Genomic DNA, 14,762 nt, shown 5'->3' with positions numbered 1-14,762 from the left:
TTGGGTGACCTGTTCCTTCAAATCAGAGACTTGGACAGAAAGGAATGAATGGTTAGGGTATAAGGTGGTCACATCATGTGACAGCCGAAACTTCCTGATTCGTGGAATGCAAACAATACTGGAAGGCTAGTCAAGGAAGTAAAGCATTGTGTTGTTGTTGTTTTCTATTTTCCTTAAAAAAAAATACCAGTCTTTTCATTTCACCCTGTCCAACTTTCTTTGTGCTGCAGTTTTAAATCCCTAAACGTCATAAGGAGCTGAGATGGAGGTTTTCTCTCGAACACCTGCACCACTGTGAGCTAATTAGACGTTAATGAGTGAATGAATAGAGTTGTGAGTCATGTCTGTTTACCCAGCGTCCCTCAGCTGATGCTCACGATGAAGCATCTTGCGAATGAGTCTTACTTGAGACCCAGATTCAAATTAGACTGCGAGCAGACTTTATTTGTGAAGTGCGCAGCTGTTCGCTCGGATATGGCCAAGTCCAATGTAGAACAGGTAGTAACTATTCCAGATCTGTTGCTCCTTTATTGACACAGAATCGACAGTTAAATTCAGTTTGAAAAGTCATAGAGATTTTTTTTTTTGTACAACTGCAGATTTTTAATTTAAGGAGCAGATGGAGCAGCGCTATTTTCTGAATGAGTTGTGAATGTAGAACCCACATAATTAATAGACTAATAACAACTGTATCTAAAACAGCTGTGTCTTTGTTTGAATCACAGGGACAAGCATATGGGTAGATAAAACTGTTAACTGCCACATCCAGTTCTGGAAACACCCTTGGTAGAGAGTGTTGCATTTTAAGTGTGGCCTATAATAACATGCTTATGGCATTATATTAGCTAAATTGATATTTATATTAGGGATGCACAATAAATTGGTACCATATTGGTTACTAGTTGATTAATTAATCGATACTAGATATTTTAATTATACACATCTCATTTAGGCTAATTGTACATTTACATTACACTCTAAAAAATCTGTACGGGCACAAAGTACTGTATTAATTTGAAGGAATTTTCTGTATTTATTTTTTAATGGTGTCTTACCTGTATTTAAAATCTTATAGTGCATTGCGTTGTGTTTTAGAGTTAACAGTCTGCAAAATTAATGGATAATGTCCCAGTAATGAGCCACCAGTACGTTTTTTCCCCTTAAAAATCTCAAAATGGATTTTTCATACTTTCATTACATTATAAAGTTGTGATTCCTAAATTCACTTGAAAAAATAACTGATTTTAGTTTTTAGTATTTTATGTTTAATTTATTTTGGCAAAATAGTATAGAATTTAATATCTGCCAATTAAAGATTATTAATCATAACATCAAAGTAATTATACAAAATTGTAATGTTTATTTTGGCATTTTAATATTAGTGCATCCATAATTTACATACACTACATTTCAAAAATTTGCGATTGGTAAGATTTATTTTTAAATTGTTTTTTAAAAGAAATCTCTTGTTTAAATTACCAGAATTTCTATTCCCCCCCCCCCAAAAAAAAAATTTTTACATTACTGTCTTTCTTTGGTGAATGTACTAACATGTATGTAATGTGGGGGGGGGGGGGGGAAATAGAAATTCTGGTAATATTTTTTCAGCATTCTTTGGTGAATAGAAAAAGAAAACAAACAAACAGCATTTATTTGAAATTGAAGACGTTTCTAAAAATATGAATGTCTTCACTGTCACGTTTGATCTCTTTAATGCATCCTTGCTAAATAAAGGTGTTCATTTCTTTAAAAAAAATTATTGACCCCAAACTTTTGAACAATTGTATACTTTTATTACGATGCTTGCATTTCAAAGCCATTTAAAATTATTATTGATGTACGAAGTCATACTCTTGTGCAGAGAGACAGTGACACTGTTGCTGGCTGTGTAAAGTGATGGCTTATTAAACTAGGCTAAAATAACTGACATTTCTCAAATGTAAGGGTTTTTGAGGCAACTAGGTGTATTCATGGCAACTAGGTATTCAAAATTATGTCATACTTGTAAAGAGACCTTGATTAGATTCATAATAATCAACACTATATTTCATATGCCCAAAATGCAAACCGTGTCAAAATGGTTAAATATCATCCGACACATCACTAATCTAGCTTTCCTTTTTGGCAGCCAGTCCTGTATTTCCACATATGTGTTTGTGGGCATCATTTAGGGGACCACAGATGCTGCAGAAGACTCTAGTATTCCACTAATTACAGTCTATCTCCATGACAACACAGTTTCTATACAGGGATTCGGCCTTGTCGGAGGCTATTACGCACAAATTTGCTGAAACAAACACACAAACGGTTATGTAACCCCCCTCAGCTGGTGGTCTTCTTTAGGGTTATTTCTAAAGACAACGTGCTGTGGCCTGAGGTGACAGTGAAGGGGACCACAGCAAGCCACTGATCGCCCTCCAGATTTGTGGTAAAAGTACATCCTATCTTCATGCTCCATCCCTGCTTCCTGACAGTGATACAGGTGCCAGGCTGATAAATAACATCAGGTGTGCCCACAATCGATGAGATTATCCCTGCCATGGTGTTGAGGAGCTCACAGGCCCCCTGCATGCTCTGGTTTTGATGCGGTCTGCAGGGGACCAGGTGCCATCCATCTGACCTTCACAGCTTGAACTCCACTACGGCTGTACAGTTCGCTCTGCTCACGAGGACAGGAGCGGCGTCATATTCCCGCCGATTTCATCAGCCAAGAGGCTGCACTGAGAGACGCTTGATGTTGGATGACATGGATTCACAGGAGCTGTCCACTGGGGTTGATGGGAAGACTTGTCTCAGGTTGCTCTGACGGAGGTGTCTTTGTTGTTGATGACTGGCAGTCTAGATGGGATATTATTTATGTGTTGCCTTTTGGGTTTTGCTGCTGCTGGTTTTCACCAGGGGACATTCAGTCGTGATCAGTGCACCTGTTGGAATGATGTGTGTGCTGGTGTGTGACTGTATGACTATAGGGAGCCCTGCTTAGATTGATGAGCTGATCGTTTGTACTATCTGTCTGTCGTTTGTACATCTATCTATCTATCTATCTATCTGTCTGTCTGTCTGTCTGTCTGTCGTTCATACTATCTATCTATCTATCTATCTGTCTATCTGTCTGTCTGTCTGTCGTTCATACTAACTATCTATCTATCTGTCTGTCTGTCTGTCTGTCTCTCTCTCTCTCTCTCTCTCTCTCTCTCTCTCTCTCTCTCTCTATCTATCTATCTATCGTTCGTTCGTTCGTTCGTTCGTTCGTTCGTTCGTTCGTTCGATCTATTTATCTGTTGTTTTTCTCTTCAAACTTCTTCAAACAAACAAAGCATTGGCAGTAACATAGTTGAGTTGTTCAACATTTGATGACTACTTGCATACTTGTATATTTCTTGATATCTTTTAAAAATGTAATTAAATCATTAATAATTTTCTACTGAAATAATGTTGTTGGAAACCATCGTTTTGCATTCAGTTCTTAATGGATTCACATTCACAATATATATTCACAATATCCAACTAAAGATATGCTTCAGTATATTTGATTGTGCTAAAGTGGAACTACTGCAAGTATACTTTAGGTGCACTTTAAATATTTTGCATTTTAAAACAGAAATCATCCTCATCAACAGTGACATGAAAACACATTTTAGGCTTAATATTGAGAAATGTGCATTGTGCACAAGTAGTACTCCAAATAAAAGTTTAATTATATATTTTTTATCAGTATCGAGCGATATGTCAGTAAATATGTTAATAGATTTTAAATATACTTAGTATGTGATAAATGTATTTTTAAATATATACATTTTTACTAGTTTTGTTTGATTTGATTCATAAAATCATATTTATTAAAGAATCTTTTAATGCATATGAAAAAAAATGAATGGATAAATATTTCCAGAACTTATACTACTTATACTTCCAGACAACTGACAAGTAACACACACAAAACACACAACACAATACACTCCCCTTTACCAAACACATTTCAGTCCTCATTACATACCTATTTGCAAACAATCAGTTCTCGAACTGGATCCATTACATCTGTATATTGTGTTAGCCTGAGATGTTCCACTGTCTTGACTCTTCCCTAAACCCTCATCAAATCCCATGATCCCTAGCTGCCAGACACAGACATGACTCCTGATGCCCCTCAGCATCCTCTAAGATGTTAATCTATGGCTGCATGTGATGTTCTTGTTCTCTCAGTGTCTCAGTGCTGGGACTGGACTAGTTGATGTTGTTTCCCTTAATTAGAGCTGGGTGTTAGAGAGGTAATGCGTAGGAGTGACTCCCCAGTGGGAGAGACGCTTTTTTGGGATTGAGAAGAGCTAGCGCATGTCCATGTCCTGTGGAGCATGAAAACCAAAGTGCACAAAAATCTCACCGTTTCTTTTTAAGCACTAATTAATTAACCCTATTCATTTTTCCTCATTCCCTCATTATATTCGATAGGGATGCACTGGAATTTTGGCCTAAAATGCTTTAGATTTCATTTTGGGAGCATGTAGATATATTTCCACTTCAAAGGCTGATGACTGGGGATAGGTAGACACATTTAGAACAGATGTTTTTAAATTTTGAAAGTCAATATGGGCCCTTGCTGATCTGAATTATTACCCCATAATGCTTGTCATGGTGTGTATCTATGAAATGCTGTCTGAATAAAAGATTTAAGAGAAGAGAGATGGGCCTTTGGAGAACAGATGTGAGTTTGTCATGACTGAAGCAAGTAGAGCAATGTCACTGAATAATGTAGTGAAAGGAAGTCTGCTTATATCTAACTCTGGAGATATTCCACTAATAGGGAGAAAACTCTCTCATCATTATTGTTAAGCCCTGTTTGAAAATTGGTGTTATTAAAAGTACTGGTGTCAGTGCCAAAAACAAAGTCTACTTGCACTTGTTTTTTAATAATAGTCCCTAAAATGCATCGCTGTCTCTGACAGCAGTATCAGGGAATGTTCTCTGTATGCGTCTCTGTGGGTGTTTCTGTCAAATGAATGCCAGCATTGTCATGTTTTCTCGTCTCTGGAACAGGTGTTTGGTGACCGCTCTGCTGTTTCCCATAGTGTCAGCAGCTGCGGCTGAGTGCTGCGCATCCCTCAGCTGATTGAAGGTGCTTAGACAAAGAGAGCATTGATGAAGTAAACTCTCTCTTTCTCACAGTGGATGGAGGGAGGTGCATGCAGATTGATTTCTGTTCAACCTGCCTGTCTCGGTCCAGAGAGATTAGATAAAACTCAGGCTTGTGATCACCGCCATACGTTTCACAGATGAGATTGCTGTTCTGATGGACTGTTAGTGTAAATCAATATTTAATCACCTGGTGTGAGAGGATGACCTGAAAGGCCATTGGAAATAGAAGCACATTTAAATAGTATCCGTGTCAGATTTAAGGTCTTAGCATGTAAATTTATGCGTCAGTAATGATTTTTCATAAAATTTATGCAGGCATGCATGCAAATGTTTGTGACTAGTACAAATAGTTCTATTTTGCACATTTAAAGACTCTTGTTAAAAATAAAAAAAAAACATATATTAACCACATAAAAATTGTGATTAAAAGTTTAATTAAAAAAAGTAATTTAACAAAAATTTAATTTAGTGAACTAATGTTTTAGTTTTGTTCGTCCATTTTTTTTTAAAAGCAGTACTTGAGCTGCATAAATTCGACAAATTTGTGTCAAAACTGATGATTATGTTCCTTAGCATGATTTGAGATCCAAAAAGCATCTTAAATTTCAATGGAAAGATATTTGAAGTCACATAATCAGTGTCACAAATTTGATTATTCAAGGACCTAGAAATATTGCCAAATTGAAAATATCTCTTATTCATTTGACGTTATTTTATTTTCTTTTATTAAATTTATTTCTCAAAGTCCTACAACTTTTTGAAAACAATTATTATTAAAATTAGATTTCAAATCCCAGATTTTCAGTGCGGCCTCAGATATTTGGATTACATTGTAATCCACTTGCTGGATTGACTATCAGTCTATACTGTTTTCGTACAAAGATGAATCCAGCCATGTGAGGTTTGTTTGGTTGGGAGACACTGGTTTGGAAGGATGAGACACAGAGCAGTTATTTGATCATGTAAGCAGGAGGCACAGGTGTCCTGAGAGCGGGAATGGGGTGAATGCATCATATACTGTCAGAGGTGTGTTTGTGTACATGTGTGCGATTCCTTCATGCTGGATTGTGTAGTGTGTGTGTGTGAAATGTTTAGACTTGCCGTCTTGCAAGGCTTCATAGTGACAGGAATGGGCTGTGTTCACACGTGACTCCTTTCACAAAAACTATGGATGCCTCTATTAATAGAGGTGTCTAACTGTTTAAACTCAGTTCATTCTCACCTCACCGAAATAGCAGGGCACTTCTGTGGGTGCTGGTGGTGCCACTTGTACAAAAAAAAAAACGTTTTCTTTTGAGTGCAACATGTAGAGCACAGTTGTTTGTCATCATGATGAAGAACTTCTGCTTTTTTATTCTCAATTCCTCCCAAGGTAGCTTCCAAACCCATATGGCATTCTTCCTTCTGTGAAACATAAAAGAATATATTAAAAAAAAAGGTCTCATCCTTTTTACCTCTGTACAGTGTAAGTCAGTGGACTCAAACTGTTTGGTTACCAATTTTCCATACTGAGATTTACATCGTTGTTGACATAATCTTTCCCTTTAGAGAAAATTCCCCTTTACAATGTCATTCAGTTGAGAGTGTGACTTTGTCATGGCAGGTTTAAAGCTAGAACACCATTAACACCTTAAATAGACACCATACTGAATATAATGCGGATGATTTCAATGCGGAGGGATAGACATACAGTCTTTACAGTGGCACATACTGTATAAAAGTCCTAGATCCCATAATTTTCAAACTGTTTTATAACATCAGAAAGACGTTTCATCAGCTGAACAATTGGCATGTTATTGAATGCACTGTACTGCTATCCCTCATAGTCTCGTTCTCATTCCTGTCAGAAAAAATAACAGCAAATGGATTTGGAACGACATAAGGATGAGTAAATAACAATGATATTTTAATATAATGTATATACTATTAGTATTTATTCATATTTTGAAGGTTTTGTATTTTCAGTTTTCATAAAAACTTTAGTTTAGGTTTTAGCTTTTGTCATTTTTATTAGTTTTTTATATTTCTATCTAGCTTATTTATTTTCATTTCAGTTTTAGTACATCAACTGAAACAAATGTTTAATTAATTAATTAAATATTTATATTTGATTTCATTTCTGCTTTATTTCAATTACTGAAATAAATTTTTGTTTTAGTTAACATTAACAGCATAAATAATGACAAGGAAATAATGACAAAAAATTTATTTTGGTGTGAAAGTGTTCAGTAATTCAGCTTATTTCACTGAATTTAATTAAAATAATGGAACTGAATCATATTGAATCGAATACTCTCACACACTTTCTAATCCAGCACTTTTCAGTGGGGATGATCAGTGCCATATATTACCGTCCAGTGGAAAATGTAATCTTCGCCGGATGTCATTGGTATTCAGATGTCTCTGTGAACATGCTCTTTTCCATAAGGCCAGCACTTGAGGACAGAGCCTGAGTCCAGACTGAGGGACAAAGATCAGGCTGATTAATAAGTACAGCAGTGCTAAACCTTCTTCATGCCAGAGAGCGATGAGTCACTGAGCCTCTGCCGTTGTCTTTCTCCCCTTTTTATTCTACTCTATTAATCTCTTGTTTTGGGTCTGTAGTTTCTCTCACGCTCTCTCCCCTCTCGTTTCCTCACTCTTCATCACTTTAACTCTGGCCTGCCTTTCTCTGCCCCTCATTTTCAGTCCTTGTCTAATCTTTTTTTCCCCTATGGTCCTCCAACTCTTTCTCCAGCCCCCCGCCTCCCTCTGTCGCCCACGCTCTGTGCAGCTGCCGAGTACCTCAGTAATGCAGTTCATTACCGTCTATTACTGTGACTCACAGCTTGACTGCACAGTCACAGGTGTGTTTCCCTACGGACGGCAGCGATCGCGCCCAGCCGCCGGCATCCAGCCCCCCACGTCTCACAGAGATGATAGTAGCTCAGATTACAGCCATCGATCAATGTATACAGTCGCTTGTGAGCGCATTCATGTGTGTGATGTCATAGCATCTCAGAAGCTGAACTCTGCATCAATACTATGGCTTTTACGTGATGTGTTCTGCTGTGTTCTATCGACATGCTTGGTACGAGCTTGACAAAGGATTATGGTTAATTGTAAGTCTAATTAGATCTTCTTCTCTAACACGCCAATGTTGATATATGAGCAAACCCCTCTGTAATTTGTATTGAAGAAAAGGAACCTATTAATGGCTTACATATAGTTGTATAAACTGGGATAGAAGTAAGTATTTAAAACTGACATACTTTAGTTTCCATGACTGAAAGAACACGGGAGGCTTTTGGTCATTAATGCATTATTAAGACTAGGAAAGATTTAAAACGGCATGATTTATGTGGTAATATGTCTAATCTGTTGCTCATTAAATCCCCATGTGGTTTGTCAGATGCTGCTTTCAGTGCTGTTCTTATTGAGTGGAGGTTGTTACAGTTGAATCAGATGAGGCCTTTTAATGTATCTGTGATGGGATACTGATTTCCTGTATGTATTGTTTGAGTGCTTTCTTCAGTTGAATGCACAAAGCATCCTACCAATATGAGATGGTAGAATCTATCCGGATGTTTCTTCAACTTTGTGGTTGGTTTGTTATACTGTATATAGGCCTACTCTATCGTTCAAAAGTTTGGGGTCGGTAAGTCAAAAATACGGTATGTGATCAAAAATACAGTGATTTAAAATAACTATTTTCAATTTTAGTATATTTTAACATGTAATTTATTCCTGTGATGGCAAAGCTGAATTTTCAGCATCATTACTCCAGTCTTTATTATGATCCTTCAAAAATCATTCTAATATGCAGATTTAGTGCTCAAGATACAATCCAAAAGCAACTTGCAAATCTCGACAATAGAAGGAATCAAACCAACAAAAGAGCAACAATATAGTGTGCTATGTGTGCCATAATGCTGTGACATGTCGCAGTTAGTTGCAGTACATGTAGCATGTTTTTTTTTTCTTTTTTTTAAATAATAAATAAAAAGAATAAAAAGTAGATGGAATAGAAATAGAATAGAGAGAGCTAGTGCTATAGGGTCAAGTTATTATTATTTATATATTAATAAATTGAATAGAAATAGAATAGAGAGTGTTATTGTTAGAAAGTCAAGTTTTTTTCAATCAATAATATATATATATATATATATATAGATAGATAGATATATAGATAGATATAGATATAAATACAAATCTAGATAAAAATGAGCAGTATTTTTAAAAAGTGAAAATCTCATATAATTTTGTCTATTTGGGATCCATATATGCTAGCTATGAAATTACCATTAGGAAGACAAAAGCAGTTGGGCATTTTTTGGAGCCGGACACTAGTAGTGTGAAAAGTGTGTTTTATGAGTTTATTTATGTATGTATGCATTATTATTGCCTGATACTGTTGTATGCATTCAAACGTGTGCTTCGAGTTTGAGACCAGTAGCTTGTGGGTGTATGGGTGCATGCAGGAAGGCGTTCTAACCAGCAGGCACAGAGAGATTATGTAAATACATCTTCAGGAGCGTTCAGCTCGTTTCTCAACTGCACAGCGCTTTGCCTGCACGTTTGTTACTCAATGGAAGATGGATCTGAGAAACATGGGAAGTGCCATTTCTTTTAGTGCTTCTCAGGGCATTACTGTTCAAATCAGAACTGCTTTTGGGAGCAGACAATTATCGTGCTGGCTTCTCAAGGGGGAAGCACTCAGCAGCCACTTAGATGATTCATCTTCTTCTATGCTCTGAAATTAGAGGTGTAGATTGGCAGCATATTTGCAGCTTGTTGATCATGTCTGCACAACTTCAAAAAAAAAAGGTTCTAAACTCTCACTGAAAACCAATGGCGAAGTGGTTGATTCGCACTATATGCCCAAGGGCCCTGCTGTTTGGGAGGCCCCTGGATGTCGACTACAGTAGACCAATGCAATCCCCATTTTCCCTTCATGAATGTGCATTTTAGCTGTCTAAATGTATCAAACAGGCTCTTAAAAGGAAAAACCTGAAGCCGCTGCCCCCGGTGGCACAAGCCAGGCAATAAAAGTGCTATTACCGCCATAAACATCTGATTGCTTTCACAAATGCAGTCGATTATGTGGCAGCAAAAGGACCTCGATTCTGCTGAGATATTGATAGCATCAATCATGCGGCGAGTCGACAGGTAGACTTTACTCAGCTGTCACGACAAATGCAAATCTCATAACTGGCCTTTCATTGCAATCATGTAAAAAATTATCTTGATTTCATTTGCCAAGCAAGTTTCCTCATACATCTTGATTTATGTTGTTCTTGGCATAAATTGAGCACTTGGCTAAGTGTCAAGAAAGATGGACGAACACATTAGTCGTCCTTTTACGCCAATATGAACATCCGCTCCATCCTTCATCGGTGAGATTAGGGGATTGGGGAACTGTTGCCGTTGTTTATTTGTTTTTGAAGTGAGCGCACAGTGCTTGAAGGGACTGAATCCCAGCAGAAGCAGGAGCGGTAACAGGTAGCTCGCCCTGACTCTGAATTTAGTCATATTAATAAATAATAAATATTTAGCTGTGCTTTAGGAACCAGCAGTAAATCTCGTTCTCAGTTGCAATTGCACTCCCTTCATGGCTATTTACCTCACAAAAAGTGAATGAGGAGTATGAGGCAGAACACAATTACTTCTGCAATAAGATTTTCCCTTGCATCGTGCAAGTTCATCGATAGCAAAGCCTCCTGGGAAAGAAATGGAATTGAAAATTTGACATGTGAGAACAAATGGCTGTTATTAAAGGAATTAATAAAGCTGTTGGAAATAATAAGATGCTAATTGCTTAAGTTTATTCAGTGTTTTGTTTGATCTTTGCTTATCAACTCCTCCCTCTATGTTCCTGCAGGCTCCATTGAGGCTTGCTTAAGCCACCTGTTGAAGCGAAGAGCGGCGGGATTCCTCCGCAGCGATAAGATCGCCGCCCTCTTCACCAAGATCGGCAAGGTGAACACCACAGCGAGTGAGATCTACCGCAAAGTTCAAGAACATCTACAGCAGCAGGCCGAAATCACCAGGTCTGACTTTTTATTGCGCACAAATAATGTGCATTATTTCCTTGAAATTATTATTATTATTATTATTTTTAATTTAGCAAACTTCACTTGTGAAATTACTTTCTTTTCAGCTGACACCACCTAGGCCATGTGGGCTATTGGCTAATCTTAGCCAAAAGCCATATAGCTTTTGTTTTTGTCTGCTTTAGTTGATAATGTAGCCTTTCTGAAGTCTAAGTTTAGTTTACAGATTTACAACTTACGAAGTTGACGGAAATAATTGCAAATAACAATAGATTTGAAAAAGAAGCCTTCATAATCAACGGTAAACTGACGTTTAGGTTGAAACACCTTCACAATCCAATCAATTCTCGATAGGTCCCATCCTACTTTTTTTTTCTCATTCAATATCTTGTTTTATTCTGAAAATCTTTAATTTACGAAAAAAAGAATGCAATTTTCTGTTAAATTTAAAAGTAGTATTTTTGCGCCACTAAAGGCTTGTTCACACCAAGATCTTTAACTATAAAGATCTTTAATGATAACTATATTAGCGTTCACACCAGTGGACAAAAATGTTCTGTTTATTATAATCACACGCTGCAGTTTGATTATCATTTTAAATGCTTGAGCTCTTTACAGTCGGGTGGACTCTGATTGGCTGTTTCACTCTGAAATATGTCAATATATGGAAAAAAAACAGATTGCAAATGGCATTTTATGTTGAATTTAAAAGTAGTATTTTTTAACTACTAAAGGTCTGTTTACACCAAGAACTACTGTAAAACTATAAAGATAACTAAAATGATAACTAGTGTTCACACTAATGAACGATAACGTTATGTTTATTATAATCACGCTTTGTCGTACTGCCCCTTTAAATCCTTGAGCGCTTTAAAGTCATGTGGAATCTGATTGGCTCTTAATGTTTTTATTATTCATCAACTAAAAAAATCGTTCTAAAAGTGATTCCAGTGACATAATAGTTATAGCTGTGGTTTTGCTATTCTATTAGAATTAGAATTAATTTGAAACACCTTCACAATCCAATCAGTTCTCGATAAGGTCCCATCTTACTTTTTCCCTCATTCAATATCGTGTTTTACTCTGAAATATCTTAATTTATGAAAAAAAAAGAATGCCATGTTTTGATAAATTTAAAAGTAGTATTTTTGCGCCACTAAAGGCTAGTTCACACCAAGAACTAAAACTATTAAAGGGGTCATATGATGCTGCTAAAAAGAACATTATTTTGTGTATTTGGTGTAATGAAATGTGTTTATGCGGTTTAAAGTAAAAAAAAAAACATTATTTTCCACATACTGTACATTATTGTTTCTCCTCTATGCCCCGCCACAGTCAAACACATCCATGTTTACACAGAAAAAACAATGGAAAAGCAGCCCAGTCGAATAAAAATCCTGTAAAGAACTACTACTGTATGTCTGATATTTCATGTTTGCATCATGGTGACAGGCTGACAAGCTGCTGTTGTTTTTACAGAACATTTATAGTTAATGATAGTCTACTGGCGTTATACCTTCAGTCATTTTGAATTTGAATTTCCGTGACTTTTGAAATTTTTTAAAAGCATTTTCCTGGTATTATTTCTGAACACATAATATGTATGAGACAAGTTTGTACAATATGTACTTGTAGTTTATGCATCTTTTCTGCAAAGATATTTAACAAGTAATTTGTTTAACATTTACATCATGTTGACAACTTCATGTGTGCTGCACTTAGAATATACTTTTCTTTAACTAGAGGGTTAATAAAGAAAAAGTAACTTCAATCATGTAGTTACATTTTCAAGTTGACTAGTTAAAAATCGTAAAAAATTGAGAATCGGTCAAACATTCTAGAAAAATCGAGATTTACATTTTTTGCAAAATCGCCCAGCCCTAGTGGACGATAATGTTCTGTTTACCATAATTACATGTTGCAGTTTGATTATCGTTTTGAAAGCTCAACCTCTTTAAATTTGGGTGGATTCTGATTGGCTCTTTCATTTCGAAATATGTAAATTTACGAAATAAAACAGATTGCAAATTGCATTTTATGTTGAATTTAAAAGTCGTATTTTTGATCTACTAAAGGCCTGTTCACACCAAGAACTACTGTAAAACTATAAAGATAACTGTAACGATAGCTATATTAGTGTTCACACCAGTGAACGATATTGTTATGTTTATTGTAATCACGCTCTGCAGTTTTGTCATACTGCCCCTTTAAATCCTTGAGCTCTTTAAAGTCAGGTGGATTCTGATTGGCTCTTAATGTTTTTATCGTTCATCAGCTATAGAACAAAAACATTCCAACGACATCATTATAATTATAGCTGTTGTTTCGCTGTTCTATTAGAATTAGAATGGTTTTCTAAACTTTCTAGTTATCTTTCTAGTTGTGAACGACACTTAATAGCACGAACAGAATTGGAAAACTCCCACCCCAAATTCATGACAATGGTTTAGCTAAAAGTCAATATATCAGACCACTCCAACAAACAGCAAACATTTCGTTTCTGCATTTCAAACTACAAACTGCTAAAAATTACATACTTTACTTTTAACAATCACTTGTTCTACTTATTAATATGAACTGTAAGTAGAGATGCTAAAAGTCAAAGAAAGCCATAAACTGGAACTGATCGTATTAGCGATATAAGCAATGCTTTATGACTGATAAGCTGTTCAGACAATGATGAAAGCAGGAAGCAGATCACATCTGGTGTGTGGAGAGGGATGATTTGCTGCTTTGTTGGGCTTTAAACAGATGACTGGCTCTGCAGCACTCTAAATGAGGAATGGTATGGGCGGATGCTCCGGGGCTTCGGTCAGCTTCTTATTTTCCCATTAACTCTCCATTAGCAGAGCCACATGGCCAATGTGCCACTCAAGAGCGGACCGCTCGGGCCTAATAGCCACAATGGCTCAACATCTCTGTTGTGGTCAGAGATTAGTTGAAGCCACTTTGGTGTGTCTGTACAGTAGCCGCTCTCACACACACACATTTAAAGCATTAATGTGGAGGGCTGCAGGTCACATGTTTTGCGGTGTTCCCTGCCTGTCCATTTTAAGCACCCCTCCCCCACCGCACTCACTCGGTTTCTCACGTTGCCACAGCAACACCATGGCGTCACCATCTAGAGCAACAAGATGCTCTCTGGTTATTGAATACATCTACCACAGCAATTCAGTCTAATAAAGCAACTGCATGTCATTACTTTCTTGTGCAAGAGTTATATTGCACCCAAGACACATTTGTACTTCATTGTTTAAATGATTTCATTTATTGCACTCGTATTTAGTTTCACAATTACAATTAGTTTTTATATAATCAGATTTTTTAATAATTAAGAGTCTCTTGTACTCACCAAGGCTACCTTTTTTTTTTTTTTACAAATACAGTGAAAACAGTTAAAATGGGATATATTATTACTTGTATTGTATTATATTATTACTTGTATCAACTTGTTTATATTTTAAAATGTAATTTATTCCTGTGATGACAAAGCTAAATTTTCTGTCACATGATCCTTCATAAATCACTTTAATATGCTGATTGCTGCTTAGTTAGTAAATTTTAAAAACATTAAAAAACCTTAATTTTATATATATA

General features: G+C 36.4%; 1 protein-coding gene across 3 annotated transcripts in view; it reads left to right on the top strand.

Moving 5' to 3' along the window:
* The window catches only part of LOC107729122 (small G protein signaling modulator 2-like), a 57,048-nt gene that overhangs the window by 11,003 nt on the left and 31,283 nt on the right, over window positions 1–14,762 (top strand). For all 3 annotated transcript variants that reach the window (XM_016539506.1, XM_016539505.1, XM_016539504.1), the window contains exon 3: window positions 10,994–11,162. In XM_016539506.1, the coding sequence (XP_016394992.1) occupies window positions 10,994–11,162 (169 nt within the window). The remainder of the gene's footprint in view (window positions 1–10,993; window positions 11,163–14,762) is intronic.

Source organism: Sinocyclocheilus rhinocerous, unplaced genomic scaffold (assembly GCF_001515625.1).
Source record: "Sinocyclocheilus rhinocerous isolate Xijiao unplaced genomic scaffold, SAMN03320098_v1.1 scaffold1870, whole genome shotgun sequence".
In the NCBI taxonomy this organism is placed as follows: domain Eukaryota; kingdom Metazoa; phylum Chordata; class Actinopteri; order Cypriniformes; family Cyprinidae; genus Sinocyclocheilus; species Sinocyclocheilus rhinocerous.
Note: the sequence above shows the minus strand (reverse complement) of the source record. Positions and strands in the feature narration are given on the sequence as shown.